We start from the raw sequence: 20,722 nt of genomic DNA on the forward strand, positions 1-20,722 counted from the left end.
CCTTGCTCCTTTCTGGTTTTGTGTGATTGTTCAACATACACACTCCCTGGGGTTGTGCAGCAGTGACAGCCGACTCCCTTACAAAGCTGGCACCCAAAACCTATGCCCAGAGTTTTAGGATTCCTGTAGGCAGTGTGATGGGAAGAAGGAGGAAAGAGCTTTGGTGCGTGTGTAGATGGGGAGGGTGCAGAAGCAGTGGTGTGTGTGGGGGGTAATAATTTTGGTGTGTGTGCATGTAAGTAGAATATGTCTAGTGTATGTAAGTGGGTGTGTGAGTTAATAGTTGTGGTGCCTATGTGTGTGGGGGAGATGGAACCATTGTGCTACTTGGGGGGGCAGTAATAGCTCTTGTGTGTGTGTGTGTGTGTGTGTGTGTGTGCGCGCGTGTGCATGCAGATGGAATAGCTCTGGTGCGTATGCGTGTGTATGTGTGGGATAATAGCTCTGGTGCTTGTGTGCAAAGGGGGTGTGCACTTGTGGGGGGCAATAGCTTTGGGGGGGTATGTGTGAAGTAGCTCTGGTGCCTGTGTGGGAGGGGTAGTAGCTCTAGGTTGCACACATGTATGTGTGTGTAACAATAGCTCTAGGACATATACCTCTCCCCACACATGCATACAACTCACAATAGCTTGGTGTGCGTGTTGGGCAATAGCTGTGGTGTGTATGTGTGGAGAATAGCTCTGGTGTGTTGTTGGGGGGGGGGGTAGGAATAGCACTGATGCATGACAGAGGGCGGGGGCTGGGAATTACTCTGGTGTTGGAGGGGATAGCTCTGTGTCAAAGCCAAGGAAGGGCCAGAGCCAGAATTAGGGTCAGAGCTGGAGCAGTCTGGGGTTGGACAAGCGCTAGGCAGGAGTTGGTCTGGAGCAATGCGGGGAGAGGGAGGATCAGGCTGGAACAGCTGAAGTAGGGCTGGGAATAAGGCCTGCTCAGATGAGTGACTTGCAGCTGCAGAGCTTAAATGCAGGTCTTTTGGCTCTTTTCAGCTAATCAGGTGGGGATGGTCAGTTAGGCCCAGCAGGGCTCATTAACATGCCTGAAAGCTTAATTAGCCAGCCCTCAGGCTTAGCTGAAGGAACGTAAGTGCCCAGTTCTGACAGTACTGCCCACTTTCAAATGTACCTTCTAGGGGCCCTCAGACTGTGCTACTTGGCTTGAAGAAAGTCCTGTAGTATTTAGGGAATACAGGATGGATTTTCACTGTCTGGTAATAGAAACATGAATATCACTGGGTTGATCTGCTTGAGAATCTTGAACCACCTTAGCTATTGATAATTGGGTTGATCTGAGATTCTGAGCTGATAGCCAGAGTTTGTCCCCAATCCTAAAGTTAGGTTGGCCTGGCAACCCCAATCCACATAACACTTGTAGGGGTTTCTTTGGAAGCTTTTGTGGATGATTCAGATGGGTCAGGTGGGAACTAGGCAGTTTGTGGGCAATACTGGATGAAAGCAGAGATAGAAGCTGCAATTTGCGTGGAATGAGGTCTGATGGGTAGAAGCACGGATTGGATTGTAGTAGGTGAATTTGACTTATGGCAGCAGGAAGACCCAGTTACCCTGCTGATATTTTAGGAACCACTGGAGATATTGATCTATGATTTGGTTTATCTGTTCTGTCAGTCCATTGGCCTATGGGTGGTATGCTAATGAGGTAAAGAACCCTATATGCAGGAGTTTTAAAAACCTGTGCCAGAAATGGGAAACAAATTGTGAGTCTCTCTCTGACACAGTAAACAGTCTGTGGAGCCAGAAGAAATGCTTAGGAAGAGGCAGGCTGTTTGTGAGGTAGTGGGGACTGTGTGAGAAGAAGCTAAGTGCGTCATTTTAGTTAAGAGGTCAACTGCATCTAGCACCACTGGAAAAGCATGGAAGCAAGGTAACTATACAAGGAATGCCAGGGACGTGCTGGTTAAGGACTAATATGAGGTGCACAATGCCTGGAGGAGACCAAGTTGCAGAAATTAGCATATTTCATGTTATACTGGTCCATACCAGTGCATACCTGGTCACCATGAATTTCCATGAAAATAAGTTCCTTGTTTTAGTTCCACCAGAGACCGGCAAACAGTGGGCTCATGACATGATCTCAGATCTTTAAGCCTAGGCTGACCACCTGAGACATCTATACGTGGTTCCATTGATATGATACACCTGACAAACTTGATTGTATTGTGATCAAATTCACATTTTTCCTATTTAACACAGAGTATGTCTACACTATGGGACAAAGCTGAATTAAGATACACAACTTCAGCTATGTTAATTGCATAGCTGAAGTTGAAATAGCTTAACTCGGCTTCTGGCACTGTCTTCACTGCAGGAAGTAGAAGGAAGAACACGCTTCTTCTGACTTCCCTTACTCCTTGTGAAAGCAGAGTTACTGGCATCAACTGGAGTGCCCCTCTCACTTCAAATTAGCTGTCTTAACTAGACCGCTAATTCAAACCCTGGAAGATCGATAGTGGCAGCTTTGATCTTCCTCTGGAGTGTAGACATACCCAGAGAGGAGATTCTGGCAAATCCTTTCCAAAACTTAAAATACATGTTAGTGATGAAGGGCTTGATCTTCAGAAAAACAAGTATATTATTAAATGGCAATGAATTGGTCCAACAGGTCTCTGAAAGTGTCATGGATAAAATATTGAAACATGAAGGAACATTACACAGCCTGCAGAGCACTGGTAAATATTCCAAGTGCTCCACTCAGATATGGAAGGTAGTCTGCCACTCATCCCCTTCCCAGATGCAACCAGGAGGGTGAACTCACCTCCATGCCATTCCAGTTTCTTTTATAGGTGTTCTTGGAGCATCCACAACTCAGGACTTGAGAGAAAGTATATATATCCAAAACAGATACTGTCGTCTGGCTGGAGGTCTGGAGGTCAGTCATAGAGACAGACAGGCAGAAGGATATTAGCCTTCCTCTTGTCAAAAAATTCTGCCAGGTCCCAGTATGTCACCAGTATTGTTGAGGCAAGTGTTGACTGAGAGTCTGTTGGACTCAATCTTTCTGTCCCAGAGTAACCAAAAGTTCAGAGTTTCCTTGGGGTTATGCTACAAATTAGCCCCCAACTTGAGAACCTGGTTCAGGGTGACAAGACTATTGACAGTAGAACAAGAGGAAATTAATCATTCCTGCCCTGCAGAGGACATGTGGATCATGAGTGGGATAACACCATGGATGTCCAGGAAGTGCCAGGAATGAATCAGACCCAACTGAAGAGTTTTGCGATGCTGCGGAAGGGTTGTGAATTAAGGGTGCAGTCTAAGGGATGATGGGACCTGATAAGAGGAGTGTCTGTCAATGGATTCTGTTATCGGGTAAGTCCTTGTGCTGTGCTGTGCTGTGCTGTGCACAAGTGAACTCCCAAGTTCAGGAAGCTTCTGAAGGAGCCAGAGTCAATCATTGCTTTCAGGCTGGCCTTCATCACAATAGGATGTTGTAGACAGAGTGGAAGCAAAAGGTGCTTCACTGCTGATCCAATGCCACGCCGGGGGGAGGTGCAAAGGCCATGCCCTGATGCTTCCCAAGTGAGATGCAAAACTAGTCTTTGCAGGACAGGTTAGAGCAAAGTGTCCAGATTCCTCACAGTAGAGATGGAGATCCACTACCTGGCATCAGGCCTTCTCAGCCGTGACCATATACACAACTTCAGACTGTTTGGCAGGCACTGGCTAGCTGGTGCTGTGGAGATGGATGTGAATTGAGAAGCCACTCTCCTTGCTTGGCAGTGTTCCAAGAAGCGATTGTTAGTCTTGGTGCATAGGTTGATAAATGCCTCTAGAGCAGTGGGGAATTCTATCCATGCAAGCTCATCTTTGATTTCATCATTTGGCTCAAGCCAGAAGCAATAGCACAGAGAGACCTTGTTTCTTTCTGTGCCCGACACCCAGATGTCAAAAATCTGCAGCTTCATTAGCAACTGGCTAATATCTTTGCCTCAGGACCCGGAACATGGCTTCTCTCTTACTCGTACACTTTAGGTGATCAAAGAGCACTGTTCTGGCTTCGACAAACTCCTTGAACTGTCTTCTCAAGCAGTTCAGAGACCCAATCCAATGCATCCCCAGTCAGTGGATTGATGATGAGTCCCATCCTGCTTTGGCCTCTGGAAAACATCAGCAGTTCCAGTAGGAACAGGAGATGGCAATAGTGCAAGAACCTGGGAACTTTCTATGATTGCCATCAAATTTGTCAGGAATTGGGATTTTCAATTCTGGAGAGGCCTGAGTCATTGACTCTGTGCCTTACACCTGCAGCGCTACATACATTATGTGCCTGCAGAACAATGACCTGGGTTTGCAGATTTTGTAAGGCATCCACTAACTTCGCCAAAGAGATGTTGGATTTAGTGGGATCCATCCCGTCAGCTGAACCAGGTCTTCTCTGTTCTTTGGGCTGCTGAAACTACCAGGGACGGGGATGTGGGCAGTTTGATGTAATGGCTAGAAATGGAGCCTGGCCCAGTGATTAGAGCTGGGATTAGGAACTGGGACTCGGAGCCAAGGGTTAGAGTGGCAGTCAGAATCCAGGAGACAAGCCAAGAGTTAGAAGCTGGGCAAGGGAGCAGGGCTGGAGCAGACAGGAACAAAGCAGGAGCAGGGCTAGAGCAAGACTGAGAAAAAGGCAGGCACCGGGGAGATGGCATTTGCGGGCATAAGTATTGAGCCAGTGTGAGTTGCTGCCACTGCTGAGTTTAAATGCAGACCTGTTAGTTCCTTGCAGCCAATTGGGTGAGCTGACCAGTCCCGTGATTCTGCTGATTCCCAGCTGGGCTCATTAACCTTTTAAAAGGCAGAACTGGCCAGCTGAAAGCTCAGTTGAAGGATCTTAAGCCCATAGTTACCAGCCTGTGAAGGGGGGGGTGAGATAGTCCTGGTGTGTGGCAGGAGGGAAGAGCCTTGGTGTATATATATGTGTGAGTGTAAGCAGAGTAGCTCTTCTGTGTGTGTCATGAACTGGGGCAAGGGTGTTCAGGTAGAGTGGTCAGAACAGTAGTTAGGGGCCAGGAACAAATACTATGGTCAGAGCTATAGTAAGGAACAAAGCAAGGGAGCAGGGCTGGAGCAGGAAAAGAATAAGGCAGAGGACAAAGCCGGCACAGAAGCAGTTGCAGCTGCGGGCTTAAGTGCTGAGCAGCCATAAGCCTACTGTTGCTATTGGGTTTAAGGTTTAAGGCTGGTGATGCCTCTCAGGCTATGTCTAGACTGCAGAGCTTTTCCGGGATACTGGAGGTATCCTGGAAAAGCTATGCCGGGTCCAAGGAACGTGTCCGCTTTTTCGGAACCATTTCTGAAAAAGCGGATGCGTTCTTTCACCATCTCTGTAATCCTCATTGTATGAGGAAGAAAGGATGTGTCGAAAGAGGATGTTTTTTCAAAATTTTGCCCCATGTAGATGGGCCAAATTTTGGAAGAGCCTCTTTCAAAAGAAAAGCGGAAAAAGATATGCAAATTGCACTTTGCAATTTGCATCTCTTTTTCCGACTTTACTTTGTAGTGTAGATCTAGCCTCAGTCAGTTAGGGTATGTCTACACTACCCCGCTAGTTCGAACTAGTGGGGTAATGTAGGCATACCGCACTTGCAAATGAAGCCCGGGATTTGAATTTCCCGGGCTTCATTTGCATAAGCAGGGAGCCGCCATTTTTAAAACCCCCCTGGTTCGAACCCCGTGCAGCGCGGCTAGAACTAGGTAGTTCGGACTAGGAACGAGGTGTACGTGGAACGAGGTGTATGTGGAACGAGGTGTACCGGTAGTTCCGAATAGGAAGCCTAGTCCGAACTACCTAGTTCGAGCCCCGTGTAGCCGCGCTGCACGGGGTTCGAACCAGCGGGGTTTTAAAAATGGCGGCTCCTGCTTATGCAAATGAAGCCCGGGAAATTCAAATCCCGGGCTTCATTTGCAAGTGCGGTATGCCTACATTACCCCACTAGTTCGAACTAGCGGGGTAGTGTAGACATACCCTCAGGGAATTTGCAGGTCATCTAGCTGGTCCCAGGCTCATGATTCCAAATAGCACTCCTCCTCTTTGGGAAGTACCTTCTAATGGCTCTAGGGCCTGGCATGTTGGGATAGTTTGGTGAAAGTCCCTTTGTTGGTCTGGGACATAGATGTTCTCTGTTTGCTCCCAGGACTGGTTCTCTGGACCACAGTCCATTCAGTCCACTAAATACTGGAGTTTTTCCTAGCTGATTAGGGGTCAAGAATTTGTTGAACCATGTATTTGTCCTACCCTTGAATGGTTATAGGTGGCAGTAGTGGATTGGAGTGGCTTGGAAATGGGTTCTCAGTGTAAGGCTTCAGATGGAGACATGAAAGATACGCTCAATCTTTAGGGATTTGGATAGCTGTCACTTCAATGTTACTAGGATCTCCTGGTCCGAGACTGTGAATGGGGCCAGGTACCACTGCTCTAACTTGACTGATGGGTGAGCCAATTTAAGATTCTGGGTGGATAATTAAACCAAACCAAATACTATGACAAGGCTGGGGATGATCTAGCAGCCCTGGCCAGCATGATGGTTTCAAGCTTCTTTAGCAGATCACTACTATTACTTGAGTTATTGGTGCACTTGATTCAGGTGAGTGGTGAAGTCCATGGCAGCAGATATTAGACACTCATGGATGTGTGTGGATGCCAGTGTGGTTGAAAGCTGTAGTTAGCAAAGAGTGGGCTTTGGAAGCTTGAGTTACATTCTGTGGGCAAATTCTTCCTAGAGAAGCAGGGAAAGCTAGTTATCCTGGTGGTTGTTCAAAAAACAGCAGAGATACTGTTCAAGAATCTGATTGACTCGTCCTGTTTGGCCATCAGTTTGTGGATGACAAGTAGATGAGGTGAGAGGCTCAATGCCAAGAAATTTTAGAAACTCCCACCAAAAATGTGAGATGAACTGGGGATGCCGGTCTGACACGGTAACAAAAGATCTTCTCTAAGAAGAGATACGCCATTTCCAAGGTAGTAGGGATTGCGTGAGACAGAACCAAATGCATCATCTTAGCTAGATCAACTGTGATTAGAATCATTGTGTGCCCTTGGTAATTAAGCATTTCTCCAGTGAAGTTAATAGATAGTCAACAAAGGTGGGGTGGAATGGGCAAGGAGTGAAGGAAGCCAAGCCATCTGGCGTGTGGACTCTTGGTTTCAGTGTAGAGGGTTACAGGACTTTATATGTTATTTGATTTAAGTACATAGACCTAGCCACCAGAAAGTTAGAAAATGGTTCCTGGTCTTGGATTGACCAAAGTGACCAGCAAGTGGCATGTTGTGCAATAATTTAAAGATCTGAAATCTAGGCTGGTCTGCCAGAACACAAAAGAGATCCCTGTGATAAAAGATACCATGTTGTAGCCTGAACTCTGAGTGTCATCTGCACCTCCCAGGGTCTGGAGGATCTGGGTTGCAAACATATTGGTGGGCAGCGGAGAATGAATGTAAGGGATCAGACTGCTGTCTACTGCCTTGTTGACAAAATTGAGCACTTTAAGAACTTTGGAAGAAGGTTCTTCACCAGGTTCAATATACACATCCTTGGAAAAACAGAGCACTCACTCTTGAATTTCTTGTCCCCAGACAATAGGTCACCAGGAATTCAAATCAGGCAAGAGAGAGGGACCAGCGGATCTGGCATTGATTGAGGTGTCTGGCCCTTTGGAGGGATTCTAGGTTCTTGTGGTCCATAAGGACCTGGACTGGTAACTGTGCTTCCTCCAAAGTAAGGCTGCTAAGAAGTGGGTAATAGACTACACAATTAACCAATACAATTTGCATTGACTACATGATTAGTTGATAAGGGGAGGTGCTCTATACCAGCTCGTGCTGGGTCCAGGAGCTACCCCTTCTGCGGCTCTACAGTTTAAATGTAGTAGGAGCTGGGCGGGCAGGCAGCCTAGCTTCTACTACATTTAAAATGCAGCAGGGTTCGCTCATGGGGCTAGCGTGAACAGGGTCTGAGCACTCCCAGCTTGCGTGGGCTCCAGGACTGCTGCAGCTCTGCATTTTAAATATAGTAAGAGCCACTGGGTTCTTGCTACATTTAATATGCAGAGCTGCAGTGGGGGATGGCTCCCGGGGCCAGCGTGATCCAGGACTGAGCAGTCCCAGTTCATGCCGGCTCCTGGGCCACTGTGGCTCTGCCTCCCCTGCCCCACCCCCCACACACAACGGAGACAGCACCTGCTCCTGCTTCCCCCCCCCCCCACGCTGCTCAAGTGACTACTCGACTAGTCGCTTACTTCCCTACTTCAAAGGATGATGCCGTTGCTTGAGGGTCACCTTGATAACTAACAGCTCCTTGTCACAGATATATTTCTTTCCATGGGGTTAGTTTATGGGAACGAAAGGCACAGGCATGAAGCTGGCTATTGAGGCCCACTTGTTCTGATAACACTGCACTTACAGCAAAGTTTGATGTTGCAGTTTCCACTATAAAAGGCTTAGTAGGATCTGGCTGCATAAGGATGGGTACTGTTGTAGATGCCCTTTTTAGTGTATCTAAGGCAGAGTGGGCTTTCAAGGACGAGATAAACCTGGCTCCTTTTCACAAAAGCATCAGCTAGAAAACCCTGTTAGCTGTTGGTAAAGCCCTGGATTTATTTTAGCTCTTGTTGCTACTTGTGCAGGTCCATAGTTAGTTCCTTTGGGGAAACAATATACCCAAGGAATTTGACTATGTCCTAGTCAAATTCACACTTCTTAAGGTTAGGTTTTGGCAGAGTCTCTTTTACATGCAGTGTACATGTTGGTCATGGAGACCTGGAGCCACAAATGAAGGTACTCAAAGGATGTAATTGAAATAAATAATCAGAAATTGGCCCAATGTGTCCCTAAAGATATCATTAATGAAATGTTGGAAAGTCACGGGAGCATTGCACAAGTCAAATGGCATAACTGACTACTTCAAGTGTCCATACCATGTGCAGAGGGCAGTCTTCTATTCATCTCCTTCTCAAATCTGAATTAAGGTTATGAATTCTACAAAGGTCCAAACTAGTGAAGACCTTGGTGGAACAAAGTCTTTCAGAGAGCTTGATGAGCGGTAAGGGGTACTGTTTCCAGATCGTAACATTATTTAATGCCCGGTAATCCACACAAGGCTGCAGAGGAACCATCCTTCTTTCTTACAAGGGAAGTTGGAGCCCCAGCTTGGGACTTGGAGACATGAACCCCTTTTGCAGATTTTCTTGGTAATAGCTCTGGAGAGCTTTTAACTCATGTTCTGAGGGAAAATACATATGCCTGAAAGATACCTCTTTTCAATCTAGAGGTGAGTGGGGTGGCAATTTGTCACTCCTTGTTTGTTGAACATATCAGCAAAGTCTTGATATTTGGTAGGTACCATCAAGACTATGGGGGTTGCCGAGTTTCCCTTTGGACTAATCCCCAGTCTGGGAATATGTTTGGAGGCAAGCATTGCTGCAGAGGACCTCTGCTTTGTGGTTGAGGAGGCAATAGCTCTGGTGCGTGCACGTGCACGTGCGCGCACTATAATCCAGGAGATACATGGGTGATGAGCTAGGAAATGTAGCAAGTAGATCAACTGCAACTAAAAGATTTCACAATGGCCTTGAAAGGTAGTGACTTCTCAGGGGGCAGACTGGTGAGTGACTGGGTCCAAAAAGAGCAGTGAACTCAATGAACTCTACCAAATTGGAGGTAATCTTGCTCTGCGTGGGGACATTATGCATTTACACAAATTCCAAATCTTTGAAATCAACTGAGTATATGTATGCTTCCAGGTAAATCTCCGACATTGTGGAGTGGTGGAGCAGGAATAGGGCGGGTGTTGGGCATCAATTGGCTATCCAGAGTATCAGTTGTGCAGGGTACTAGAGTGAGAGGTGGAATGGTAGCCTGATTTTGTAGGTTCTGCAAGATATCCCCGTGACAGGAAGATGGCCTTAGCAGGACCCACCCCAATAGGGGAATCTGTTCCTTCTCCATTTTTAGGTTGATGAGGTGAACTGGCACAAAAGGGGGCATGAGCAGTCACATCTCGTGACTGGAGCAATGGTGGTCCTTGTGATTGCAGTAAGGGTCAGAGCCCAAGTCCAGTATCCGGCAAGGGAGCAGGACAGGAGTAAGTGAGAAGTGGGCCTAAAGCAGGTCTGGGGACAAAGCTTAAAACAAGGAGGCACAGGAGCAACAGGAGCTTATGTGTGTTGACGGAAGCAACAATTCTGATGCCTCCCTGTTTGTGTGTGTGTATGTATGTGTGTAGCTCTTGGGGAGAATAATTGTGATGCATGTTTGTGAGTGGATAGGAATAGCTCTGGTGCTTGAGAAGGCAATAGCTCTCCAGTGTGTGTGTGTGTGTGTGTGTGTGTGTGTGTGTGTGTGTGAGAGAGAGAGAGAGAGAGAGAGAAAATAATGCACAGGTGGAATATTTCTGCTGTGTGGATGTTTGGAGGGACAGCTCAGGTGTGCATGTGAATGTGAGGAGTAATTCATTTGGCGGGAAATGTGTGTCAGCCTTGGTGTCAGCCTTGGTACGTAGCGGGAGTGAGCTCTAGTGCATGTTTTATGGGAAAGCTCTGGTTTGTGTGTGGAAGGGGTGCTGTTGTTTAAGTGAGAGAACGTTGGTATGTGTTGGGGAAGCTGCGCTGTGACTGGGGGGAGAGTCTATGTGTATTGAGGGGAATTCCAGTGTATGTGCATGGAAAGGAGAGCTCTCAGGCATGTGTTTGAGACTGACCTCTGGTGCATGTGTGTAAAGATAGCTAATGTAGGTGTTGGGGGAGTTCACTGCTGTATGTATGAGGGAGGAGTCTGAAGGGATGCCATGTGTGTGTATATGTGTGTGTTGATGGCTGTGGGGTATGTGTGTATAGGGAGAGTTCTGGAGTGTGTGGGGAAGAGAGTTCTTGGTGTGTGGAGGGAAGGAAGATACTGTATGTGTGTATTCTGCAGTGTGTGAAGAAGAGTAATATCTCTGCTCCATATGGGGAAGAGTGCGTCTGTGTATATATGTGTGAGCTCTAGGGTGTACGTGAGGGAGGGCTGGTGTGTGTGGGAGGAGGTTTCTGGGGTTGTAGTACAACCCACATATTTGCTTACCTATCACTGAGGTGCTCCCGTTACAAACCACGCCCCAGCCAGCCCAATCCACCTCCATTTCGCTCCCCCTATCCCCCGCATGTCTCAGCCTGCATCTTTCTCTTTCTCTCTCTTTTTCTCTGCCTCCTCTTGGTCTGCACCCCCACCCCTCCTTTGGAGCTCCCAAACCTGTCTAACATGCACGGCTCTGGCTATTGCTCATTCTGCCTCTGCCCTGCATGGCTTTCCTCTCTCTCCATCCGAGTCTCTTTCTCTCCGCCGATCTCTCTCTCTCTCTCTCTCTTTCTGATGATTAATTAATTAATTAACCAAGAGCCATGATTAATGCCAGCTGATAATTAACTCCTGTGGTACTAATACTGTGCTAATGAAGATTGTCTTACTGTTTCTACTAACTGCCATTTTTCTGTCTGAACTTTTAAGTTTGTCCGAGGAAAACAGACCTCCAAACCTCCAAATTCTTTTACTAATCCAAAACTTATCCCCACCCCCTTCCTCACAGGGGCTCTCTGTCCTATGCGGAGGCTGTCTGAACTGGGATCCCTCCTTTTAGATTAACTTTTAGTGTGGGCAGCTTGTCCGCAGGTGAGCTTTAATTTATATCTAATAGATTTCTATCCTGGCTCTGAGGGGTGTCTAGTGGTTAAAACGGGGTGGGGAAAGCTGAGAGGCAGAACTTCTGGGTTCTATGCACAGCTCTTGCAGGGAAGTGGGATTGAGTGGGTTAGAGTGTGCCAGACATGGGGCTGGGAGCCAGGATTCCTGCTTCTGTCTTCAGCTCTGGATGGGGTTTGGAATCTGGTGGACAAAATAAGGTAGGGCTAGGAATCAGGATGCCTGGGTGCTGTATGCAGTTCTTACAAAAGTGGTCTAGGATTAGAGCTGGTGACAGGGAGACTTCTGAGTGCTTCTGAGTTTTTTGTTTGGCTCTGAGTCAAGAAATGGATCTGGTGGTTAGAGTAGGGAGGACTGGGAGTCAGGACTTCTGGGTTCTGTCTTCAGCTCTGGGAGGAAATGGGGGGTCTAGTGATAAAAGCCGAAGGTGCTGGGAACTCCTGTTTTATTCCCAGCTGTAAGAGTGAAGGGAAGCTGTCTTTTGTAGCACCGTCTTCCTTGACCCACTGCGTCTGTGAGCTCCCTCTGCTCTTTTCACTCTAGGGCTTGTAGCCAGATCCAGGAATAACTTCAGAAGTTGTATATTCTGCTAGCTGGAATGCCAAGGGGATTCTCTGAGTGTCTCCCCTATATGGTGATGTGGGTCTTCATTATCCTCTGCCAAACACAGGATCCGCCTATCTAGCAGCTGAAGGGATAGTTCCACCGCAAGGCTGTAGCCTTTAAGAGCAGGACTTGTGAGGGGAGCACTGTCTACAAGGAGGGATCCCAGCTTGGACTATATGTCTTCCTGCCCTTCCCTTCCCCTGCCTATTCTAACTTCTTTTGCATGTTTTTGTACTGACCAATACTAATGTGACCCCACCCCCAGCCTCCCCTCCACCCATCCCCTGCTTTATGGGGAAAAGGAAATGGACCCATTGAAAGGACTTTAAAAAACCACAATCCCCCCACTCCCAAATCTCTCTCCATAACCTCCTACCCATGCAGTCCCACTGATTATCAAGAAACAGACCCCCAACAAAAAAACACAAATAATCCTCCTGCCTCGTTTTCTAATCCTGCAGCAAACATAATGGTTCCTCCGGCCAGAGCCCTCAGATGCACAAGATTTGATGGGTTGAAATAAGTATCAAAGGTATGGGGGAACAAAATGCAGCCCCATCCTGTTTTCCCCAAGCCTCATGACACAGGGTTAACAATTTGTGCTGGGGTTGTGTGGTATCTATATACCTGGAAAAGTGCTTCCAGGACAGCCTGACTTACCTCATCCCACTGCTTCAGAAATCAAACCTGGATCAAAACAAGCACCCAAAGCAGTGGGGTGGACTTTGGATCTGAACTGGTCTCAACACTATTAGCCAGTTAGTGAGCATTGTGGGGTAAAGCCCGCTCTGTGCTGCAAGGGGTTGCTGTGGCATTGGGGCTCAGGTTCCCCCATTGCAAACAGGTTGGATGTGCGGGGTATCAGGGAGGGCTGGTGGGGTAATAGAGGAGTTAGCTTTGTACTGATACACTCTTGGGGGGGGGGGTGTACTACTGCTAGAATAGGATCCGAACAGACTTTATATAGCATGTGTGTATACATGCACGTGCATACTGCCTCTTACTGGAGAGGTTTAGAAATGCCTGTATATGGTTGTATTTGCTGCTTCATGGTGAATATACAGAGGCAGTTCTGATTTTGTTTTCTCGTGTGTGTGTGTGTGTGTGTGTATGTGTGCACGCACACACGTTGCTTCCTACTAAATAGGATCAGAATTCCCTATATGTATGCGTTTGTCCATAATGCTTCACACTGCAGAGAATCAGAACACACTTTCTCTGTATATGTACTACCCCTATTGGATAGAATCAGAACTACCTATGTGTACACTGTTTCATCCTGGATAGAATGAGGACTGCCTCAAGGTTTGGACTCCGAGGTGCACTGCCCCCTCCTAGACAGAAGCAGAATGGCCTGTGTGTGTGTGTATACTGCTCATTGATGTATTGTTCAGAACTGTCTGTAAGCGTACTTGTGTCCTTCTCTGTACTGCATAGAGTGAGGACTTCCTGTATGTGTGATGCACCCTACTAGGTAGCTTCAGGGGGTAGCTGAGTTAGTCTGTACAGGATAAACCAAAAAAACAACAAATGGTCTGGTAGCACTTTATCTGAAGAAGAGGGCTGTGCCCGCGAAAGGTCATGATACCATCTACATGTTTTGTAGTCTATAAAGTGCTACCAGACCATTTGTTGTTTTTTTAAGTTTAGCCTGCTAGATAGGTCAGAAATGTGTGTGTGTGTGAGTAAATCTGCATGTATGCTATTTGCTATTGAAGATGAGAGAGAGAGAGTGAGAGAGAGGGTGAGAGTGAGTACACTGCACCCCAGAACAGGATCAGAACTGCCTCTGTGTATATACTGTTCCATACTATATAGAATCAGAACTGTGTGTGTGTGTGTGCACACGCACATTACAACCCCTATTGGACAAGATCAAAACTGCCTCTGTGTATGCATGTGTGTGTATTGCTCCATACTGGAGTGTATAGAATGAGAATTGCCTGTGTTTGAGCATGCATGTACTGCTTCTTACCAGACATGGTCAGAACTCGGTGTGTGTGTGTAACACTAAGGCATCAGAATTGCCTGTGTACTGCCCCATCCAAGACATGATCAGAACTAGGGATATAAAATCCCGTTTAATCAGTTAACCAGTTAAATGTTATGTTTAACCCATTAATCACTTAAATGGGGGCAGGTAGGCTGTAGTGCTCTCCTCCACCTCTGGCAGGGGCTGCTCTAGCCAGGGTGGAGTGACCCTGCCCACGGTCAGCCAGGTTGCATGCACCATGGATGGGGATTGCTCTGGAGCATCTCTCACCATAACCAGTAAGCATCACCCTGTTAACCGGTTAACCATTCAATTAAAACTGTCTCAGTGTGCATGTATGAGTATGCATGCGTTGCTTGCTACTAGACAGGGTCCATGAGCAGTAGGAGAATGTAGGGCTAGGGAAGGCAAGTCATAGGCCTCACCCCAGCCCCGCCCCTTCTTCTGGGGCCCCGCCCCCCATGGGGGCCATCCATGCCATCTCCCCTCCCCACTTACTGGGGCTCTTGTACATTTCAAAGTAGGAATGCGGCACTCCGCATACAGCCTGGGACCAGCAGGAAGTCCCGCTGACTCTGGCTCCACGTGGCATGGGTGCCTTCTTTGAAATGCACAAGAGTCGCCAGTGGGGGCTCTTGTACATTTCAAAGCCATGGAGCCCGGGGTCAGCTAGGGACTCCCCAGCTGATCCTGAGCTCCCCGCGCTATTTCCCGGGACTCCCCAGCTGACCCCGGGCTCCAGGCAGCTGCCCCTTTGAGTTGCATGGATTCTAAGGGGCAGCTGCGGGGAGCCCAGGGGCATCTGGGGAATTCCCAGCTGACCCCAGGCTCCTAGCCGCATGCAGCATAGCATGGAGCCCAGGATCAGTGGGGGACTCTCCATGGCTTTGAAATACACGAGAGCCCCCAGTGGGGACTCTTGTGCATTTCAAAGAAGGCACCCACCTGCAGCCCGGAATCAAAGGAGGAATGCGGAAATGCCTGTTGACTAGTCAAAAAGCTATCCGATAAGCAAATGCTTATTGGCTAGCCGACTAGCCTTTAACATCCTTACCATGGGAAGGCAGGGCAGTGTGCTGCTTGTACTGCCCACCACCCTAGGGAGGGGAAGAGGGCAGGTGAGTGTGCATTCCCCAGCCTCCGTGGCCCCATTGCACAGGGAGACAGTGAGCATGCAGTCCCAGGCTTGTTGGCCCTGGAGCATGTGGAGGGCAGGTGCCACGTGTCCTCCACCTCCCTGGCCCCGGAGCCCGGGGGGGTGAGCACTGGGGGCAGCAATACTCTGCCCCCATTACACCTACAGTAGGCATTCTGGGGGTGGAGCCAGGCTGGCTGTTTGGGAACGCAGTGCCTTCCCCTGCCTATTATACTGGATGCCCATGACAGAGTCAGAAGTGTGCACATGTTCATGTATGCCTATTGACGTCTATGGCAGAGGGTCATCATATGGGTATGTGTGTGTGTATGTTACCCACAACTAGATAGGATCAGAACATCTCATGTGTACGTATACGTGTGTGTGTGTGTGTATGTGTTTGAGACACAGAGAGGGAGAGAGAGGGGGGACTGTCCCTTACTGAATAGAAAGTGAATTTCCTGTTTGTGTGGTATATATGTACTGCTACCCGATAACTAGGATCATAGCTGTGTGTGTGTATGTGCATATGAACAAGCAGTGCCCTCTACTACAGAAGCTCAGAACTTCCCTCTCTTACCCCCGCCCCTCCTCCGCCCTGACAAAGCATTATCCTTGCACTATCTGATATCTTCTCTTCCTGTATTCCCCCCCCCCTCCCCAGTGGTTATTACCCTTCTCACAGCCTCCCTATGGTCCAACTGTTTCCCCACTCCTTCTCCTTTCATGGACCAGCCATTACTTCTCCACATACAATACAGCCTCCCCATGGACTGGCCCTGTTACAGCTGTGTCACAGGCTGGCTGCTACCTCCTGCTAACCTTTCCCATAATGGCTTTTAACTGCCCCCAGCTTCTCCAGAACCGCTCTTACTCCCACTTCTGCCCCTTACACACACTAGCTGTGACCTACCTCTGCCAACAACCTCCTCACAGAGCAGCTGTTCCCCTGACTGCTACACCCCTTCCACAGTGGCCATTGATCCCACAGCCTCCTCCAGAAACAGCTGTTCCCCTTGTCTGCTCCCAAAGCAACAGTTACTCACTATCCTGCCCCAGGCTGGCAGGTACATCCCTACACACAGCCTGCTCAGGGAGTAGTTGTTATCACCCACATGCCTCTGAATCTTCACTGAATGGCCATTTCGCCTCTACAGACTCTTTGCTGAATAGCCATTCCATCCTTAATCTCTTCACAGAATGGCCATTCCGCATCCTAGTAATGTTCCCTCTTATCTTTGCCATCGTGTATGGGTTTATTCCGTCCATGTGCAGAATAAATTTTATGTGCACTAAGATGTGTGAATGTGCATCATCGGTAGAAATAAAAAACCTAGCTGTGGGCACTCTGCTAATCGAGTGGCATTGGAATCTCTCCTGAGGGGCCACACATGCATACAGCTTATAGGGAACACTGCCTCCCAGCCTCCTCACAGAATGGCTACCCTTCCCCCCCAGAATGGCCATTCCCTGCCTTCTGCCGCCTCCTCACAAAATAGCCATTCTCCTGTCACAGCCTTCTCACAGAATGGTCATCCCCCCTCCAATATTCTCCTCACAGAACGGACGTTTCCTTGCCACAGCCTCTTCACAGAATGGCCATTTCCCCTCCAGCAGCCCCCCTCACTAAACGGCGATGCCCACCTCCTCACAGAATAGTCATCGCTGCCAGCCTCCTCACTAAGGGTGCGTCTACATTGTACCCTTAGCTCGAAATAAGCTATGCAGTTTGAGCTATGCAAATTGCACAGCTTATTTTGAGTTGATTTCAAAATTTGGCACTGTCTACATAGCACCACATTTCAAAATGGAGCACTATCCTGAAACACTCCTTACTCCTCGTGGAACGATGTTTACTGGAATGTCGGAAGAGTGCACTTGTTATTTCAGAAGCTATTTTGAAATAACAGGTGTGCTGTCAAGATGCGGAAAACGTTCTTTCGGGATACCAGAATCGTGCCACTGTCTAGACGCACCCTAAATGGCCATTTCTCTCTCCCAAACTTCTCACAGAATAGCCATCCCCCCCATCCTCCTCACAGAATAGCTATTCTCTTCCCTCTCACTGAATGGTCATTTCCCCTCCAAGGCTGTGTCCAGACTCAGGGATTTTTTCGAAAAAAGTAGCCTTTTTTCGAAAAAACCTCACCTGCGTCTAGACTGCAGCCGCGTTCTTTCGAAATTAAATCGAAAGAACGCGGCTTTTCTTTCGATGGCGGTAAACCTCAATTTACGAGGAAGAACACCTTCTTTCGAAAGTTCCTCTTTCGAAAGAAGGCGTTTTTGAATGTAAATAGGGCTTCTTTGAAAGAGAGCATCCAGACTCACTGGATGCTTTCTTTCGAAAAAGCAAGCCGCTTTTTCGAAAGTTCAACGTGCAGTCTAGACGCTCTCTTTCGAAAGAGGCTCTTTCGAAAGAGCCTCTTTCGAAAGAGGCTTGCAGTCTAGACATAGCCCAACATCCTCCTCACAGAGTGACCTTTCTCCCTCCATCCCATCCCCATCCCCATCCCTGTTCCAGCCTCCTCACAGATCAGCCATTCTCCACACAGCCCCTCCCCCCAGCGTCCTCACTGAGACTATATCTACACTGCTGAGTTTTTTTGCGCAAGAGCAAATGCTCTCTTTCGGGGAGCCCTGTATCCTCGTTCTGTGAGGAATAAGGGCTTTGCCGAAAGAGGAGGCTTTTCTGCCATTTGGCTCCATCTAGACAGGGCCAAATGGCGCAAAAGCCTCTTCCAGAAAAGCGATTGGAAAAAGCTAGCAAATTGCAGAGCACAATTTGCATAGCTTTTTCCGAGAAAGGACTGTAGTGTAGACCTAGCCTAACGGCCATTTCTCCTCTCCCAAACTTCTCAGAGTGGCCATTCTCTCCCCACCAACCTCCTCACAGAATGGCCTTTTCCCCCTCCAGCCTCCTCACATAGCGGCCATTCTCTCCTGCTTCAGTCTCCTTACTGAATGGCATTTCTCCCTGCCTCAGCCTCCTCACAGAATGGCCTTTCCCCTACAAGCCTCCTCACAGAACAGACATTTGCCCCCTCCAGCCTTCTCACAGAATGGCCATTCCTCTCCCCTCCAGCCTCCTCACAGAGCAGCCATTTCCCTTTGCCCCATCCATCCTCCTCACTAATGGCAGTCCTTCTCCCTCAGCCTCCTCGCTAAATGGCAGTCCTCCTCTCCCAGCCTTCCCACTAAATGGTGATTTTTCCTCCCTCCCCCAGATTCCTCACGGTGCAGCTATTCTCTCCCCTCCAGCCTCCTCACTGAACAACCATTTCTCACCCCAGCCTCCTCACAGAATGGCCGTTCCCCTCCCCCAGCCATTCAGAGATCAGCCATTCCATTTCCCCTCTCCTAACCTCCTCAGAGTGACCATTCCCTCCCTCCACATCCTTCCTCACAGAGCAGCCATTCCCCCCATCCTGCTAACCTCCTCAGAGCAGGCATCCCCTTTGCCTGCAGCCCCCTCACAGAATGGCTGTTCTCCCCCTTCAGCCTCCTCACAGGATGCCATTTCCCCCCTCCTCAGCATCTGCACAGAATAGCCATTTCCACCATCCCCTGCCTCCTCAGAGAACAGCCTTCCCCTCAGCCTCCTCACAGAATAGCCATTGCCACCCGTCTCACCACAGCCCATAGATTACCTCTCCTCACAAATCTGCCTGGACCCCCATCTTTCCCTTGGACCTGCCATTACCCCCAGTGTGTCAGAGGTCCCAACTGCCCAGACCAAGGCAGGGGAAATGTGTCATACACCCTAGATCAATCAGGGTGGATAGTGGAAGATCCTTGCTTGGTTTAGGTAGGGTTACCATATTTGAACTTTCAAAAAAGAGGACACTCCTGAGAAGGAACGTATCTGTATTGGTATCTATCAACTCATACAGTTATATACTAATATGTTCTACTATATAACACATTAATACAGTGTGAGTTGGTAAATACCAATACACATACACTCCCTCTCAAGAGTGTCCTCTTTTTTGAAAGTTCAAATATGGTAACCCTAGTTTAGGTGAACACGATCAGCTTTGCACCCCAATCTGGACCTTATTGAGAAGCTGCAGCTGTGATGGGCGGGGTACAGCCTGGGATGGTGGAGGCAGATTGTGGTGGAATATATGGTGCTTATCCATCACACAGTAGGTCTAGCTCTCTCTAATATCACTAATCCTCCTGGCAGGGCTAGTAACAGGTCATCAAAATGTGTGCACCCCTCTTTTTAGCACCCACCAAATCTTGTGCAGATCCTTCCCCATCAAATCTGCTATAATTTCCTCCCCAGACCTTCCTCTTCCATTGACTCTTGTGAACCACCCTCCCTTGATCAAAGTTTATGCCCTCCTTTTCCAAGCCCTCTGTCAGTTCTTATGCACTCTCCCTTTCCAGACTATCAAATATTGTGAACAACCCCATTGCAGTCCCCCTCCCACATAAAATTTTGTGCTGCCCCTTTTCAACCTCCATCAAATTTTGTTCAACTCTCCCCTCCTCTGAGCCCCAAATACTGGCATTCCTCCAAAGAGACAACCAGACATAAAAATGGCTTAGCCACCTCCCCCTCATTATCCCCCAATCCCACACCAGCCCCAGGTGGATAATATTATTTTGTCTGCTTGTTTCCCCCCCCATACTCCTCTCCCTTCCCTTCCCTGCCACTGCCCCACCCCACCCCTGCAATCATGACGGACAGGTGACCATTTCCGTGGATGGTATCCTGACAACGACAGGCTACACACAGGAGGATTATACCATGCTGGGCTCGGATGACTTTTTCTACATTGGGGGCAGCCCCAATACAGCTGATCTACCAGGGTCCCCTGTCAGCAATAACTTCATGGGGTGCCTGAAGGATGTGAGTATTCAATAAGATGCGGCTACCTCTGGGGCTGGGTGAAGCGACTATTTTTATGAGGATCCCTTGACCAGTGCTGAAATGCAGCCTCCTCTGGGGTGGTGTCAAGGGCTGTTTAATAGCCTATAGCAACACTGACCAAAAGTTGAGGGCAGGAAGTGCAGGAGACTCTCTCATCAGTGGCATCTGAAGATCGTTCCCATATGATACATGTTTGGGGACTGGCAGGCATGAAATTTGATGTGTAATATAGACAATAGGAATGAGAAGATAACCCAGGAAACTCATTACACACAGCAGTCATTAGATAGGAACAGTTCTACATCATTGTTTACTTGATGCCAGATTACAGCTGGCACCCACTAGAAGAAAAAAGACCTAATATTCCACGCTCCCCCAAGCTAGCCAGTCTCCCCACCCTGGGATCAGATAAGAGCTGGTGTTCCCCCAGAAGGGA

The 20,722-nt window shown here is 48.3% G+C and overlaps 1 protein-coding gene across 20 annotated transcripts in view; it reads left to right on the plus strand.

Annotated features, from left to right (window-relative positions):
• Positions 1-20,722, plus strand: part of NRXN2 (neurexin 2) — a 332,982-nt gene that overhangs the window by 115,422 nt on the left and 196,838 nt on the right. For all 20 annotated transcript variants that reach the window (XM_089781141.1, XM_075939211.2, XM_075939215.2 and 17 more), the window contains one exon: positions 20,104-20,265. In XM_089781141.1, the coding sequence (XP_089637267.1) occupies positions 20,104-20,265 (162 nt within the window). The remainder of the gene's footprint in view (positions 1-20,103; positions 20,266-20,722) is intronic.

Source organism: Pelodiscus sinensis, chromosome 11 (genome assembly GCF_052426305.1).
Source record: "Pelodiscus sinensis isolate ZL-2025 chromosome 11, ASM5242630v1, whole genome shotgun sequence".
In the NCBI taxonomy this organism is placed as follows: domain Eukaryota; kingdom Metazoa; phylum Chordata; order Testudines; family Trionychidae; genus Pelodiscus; species Pelodiscus sinensis.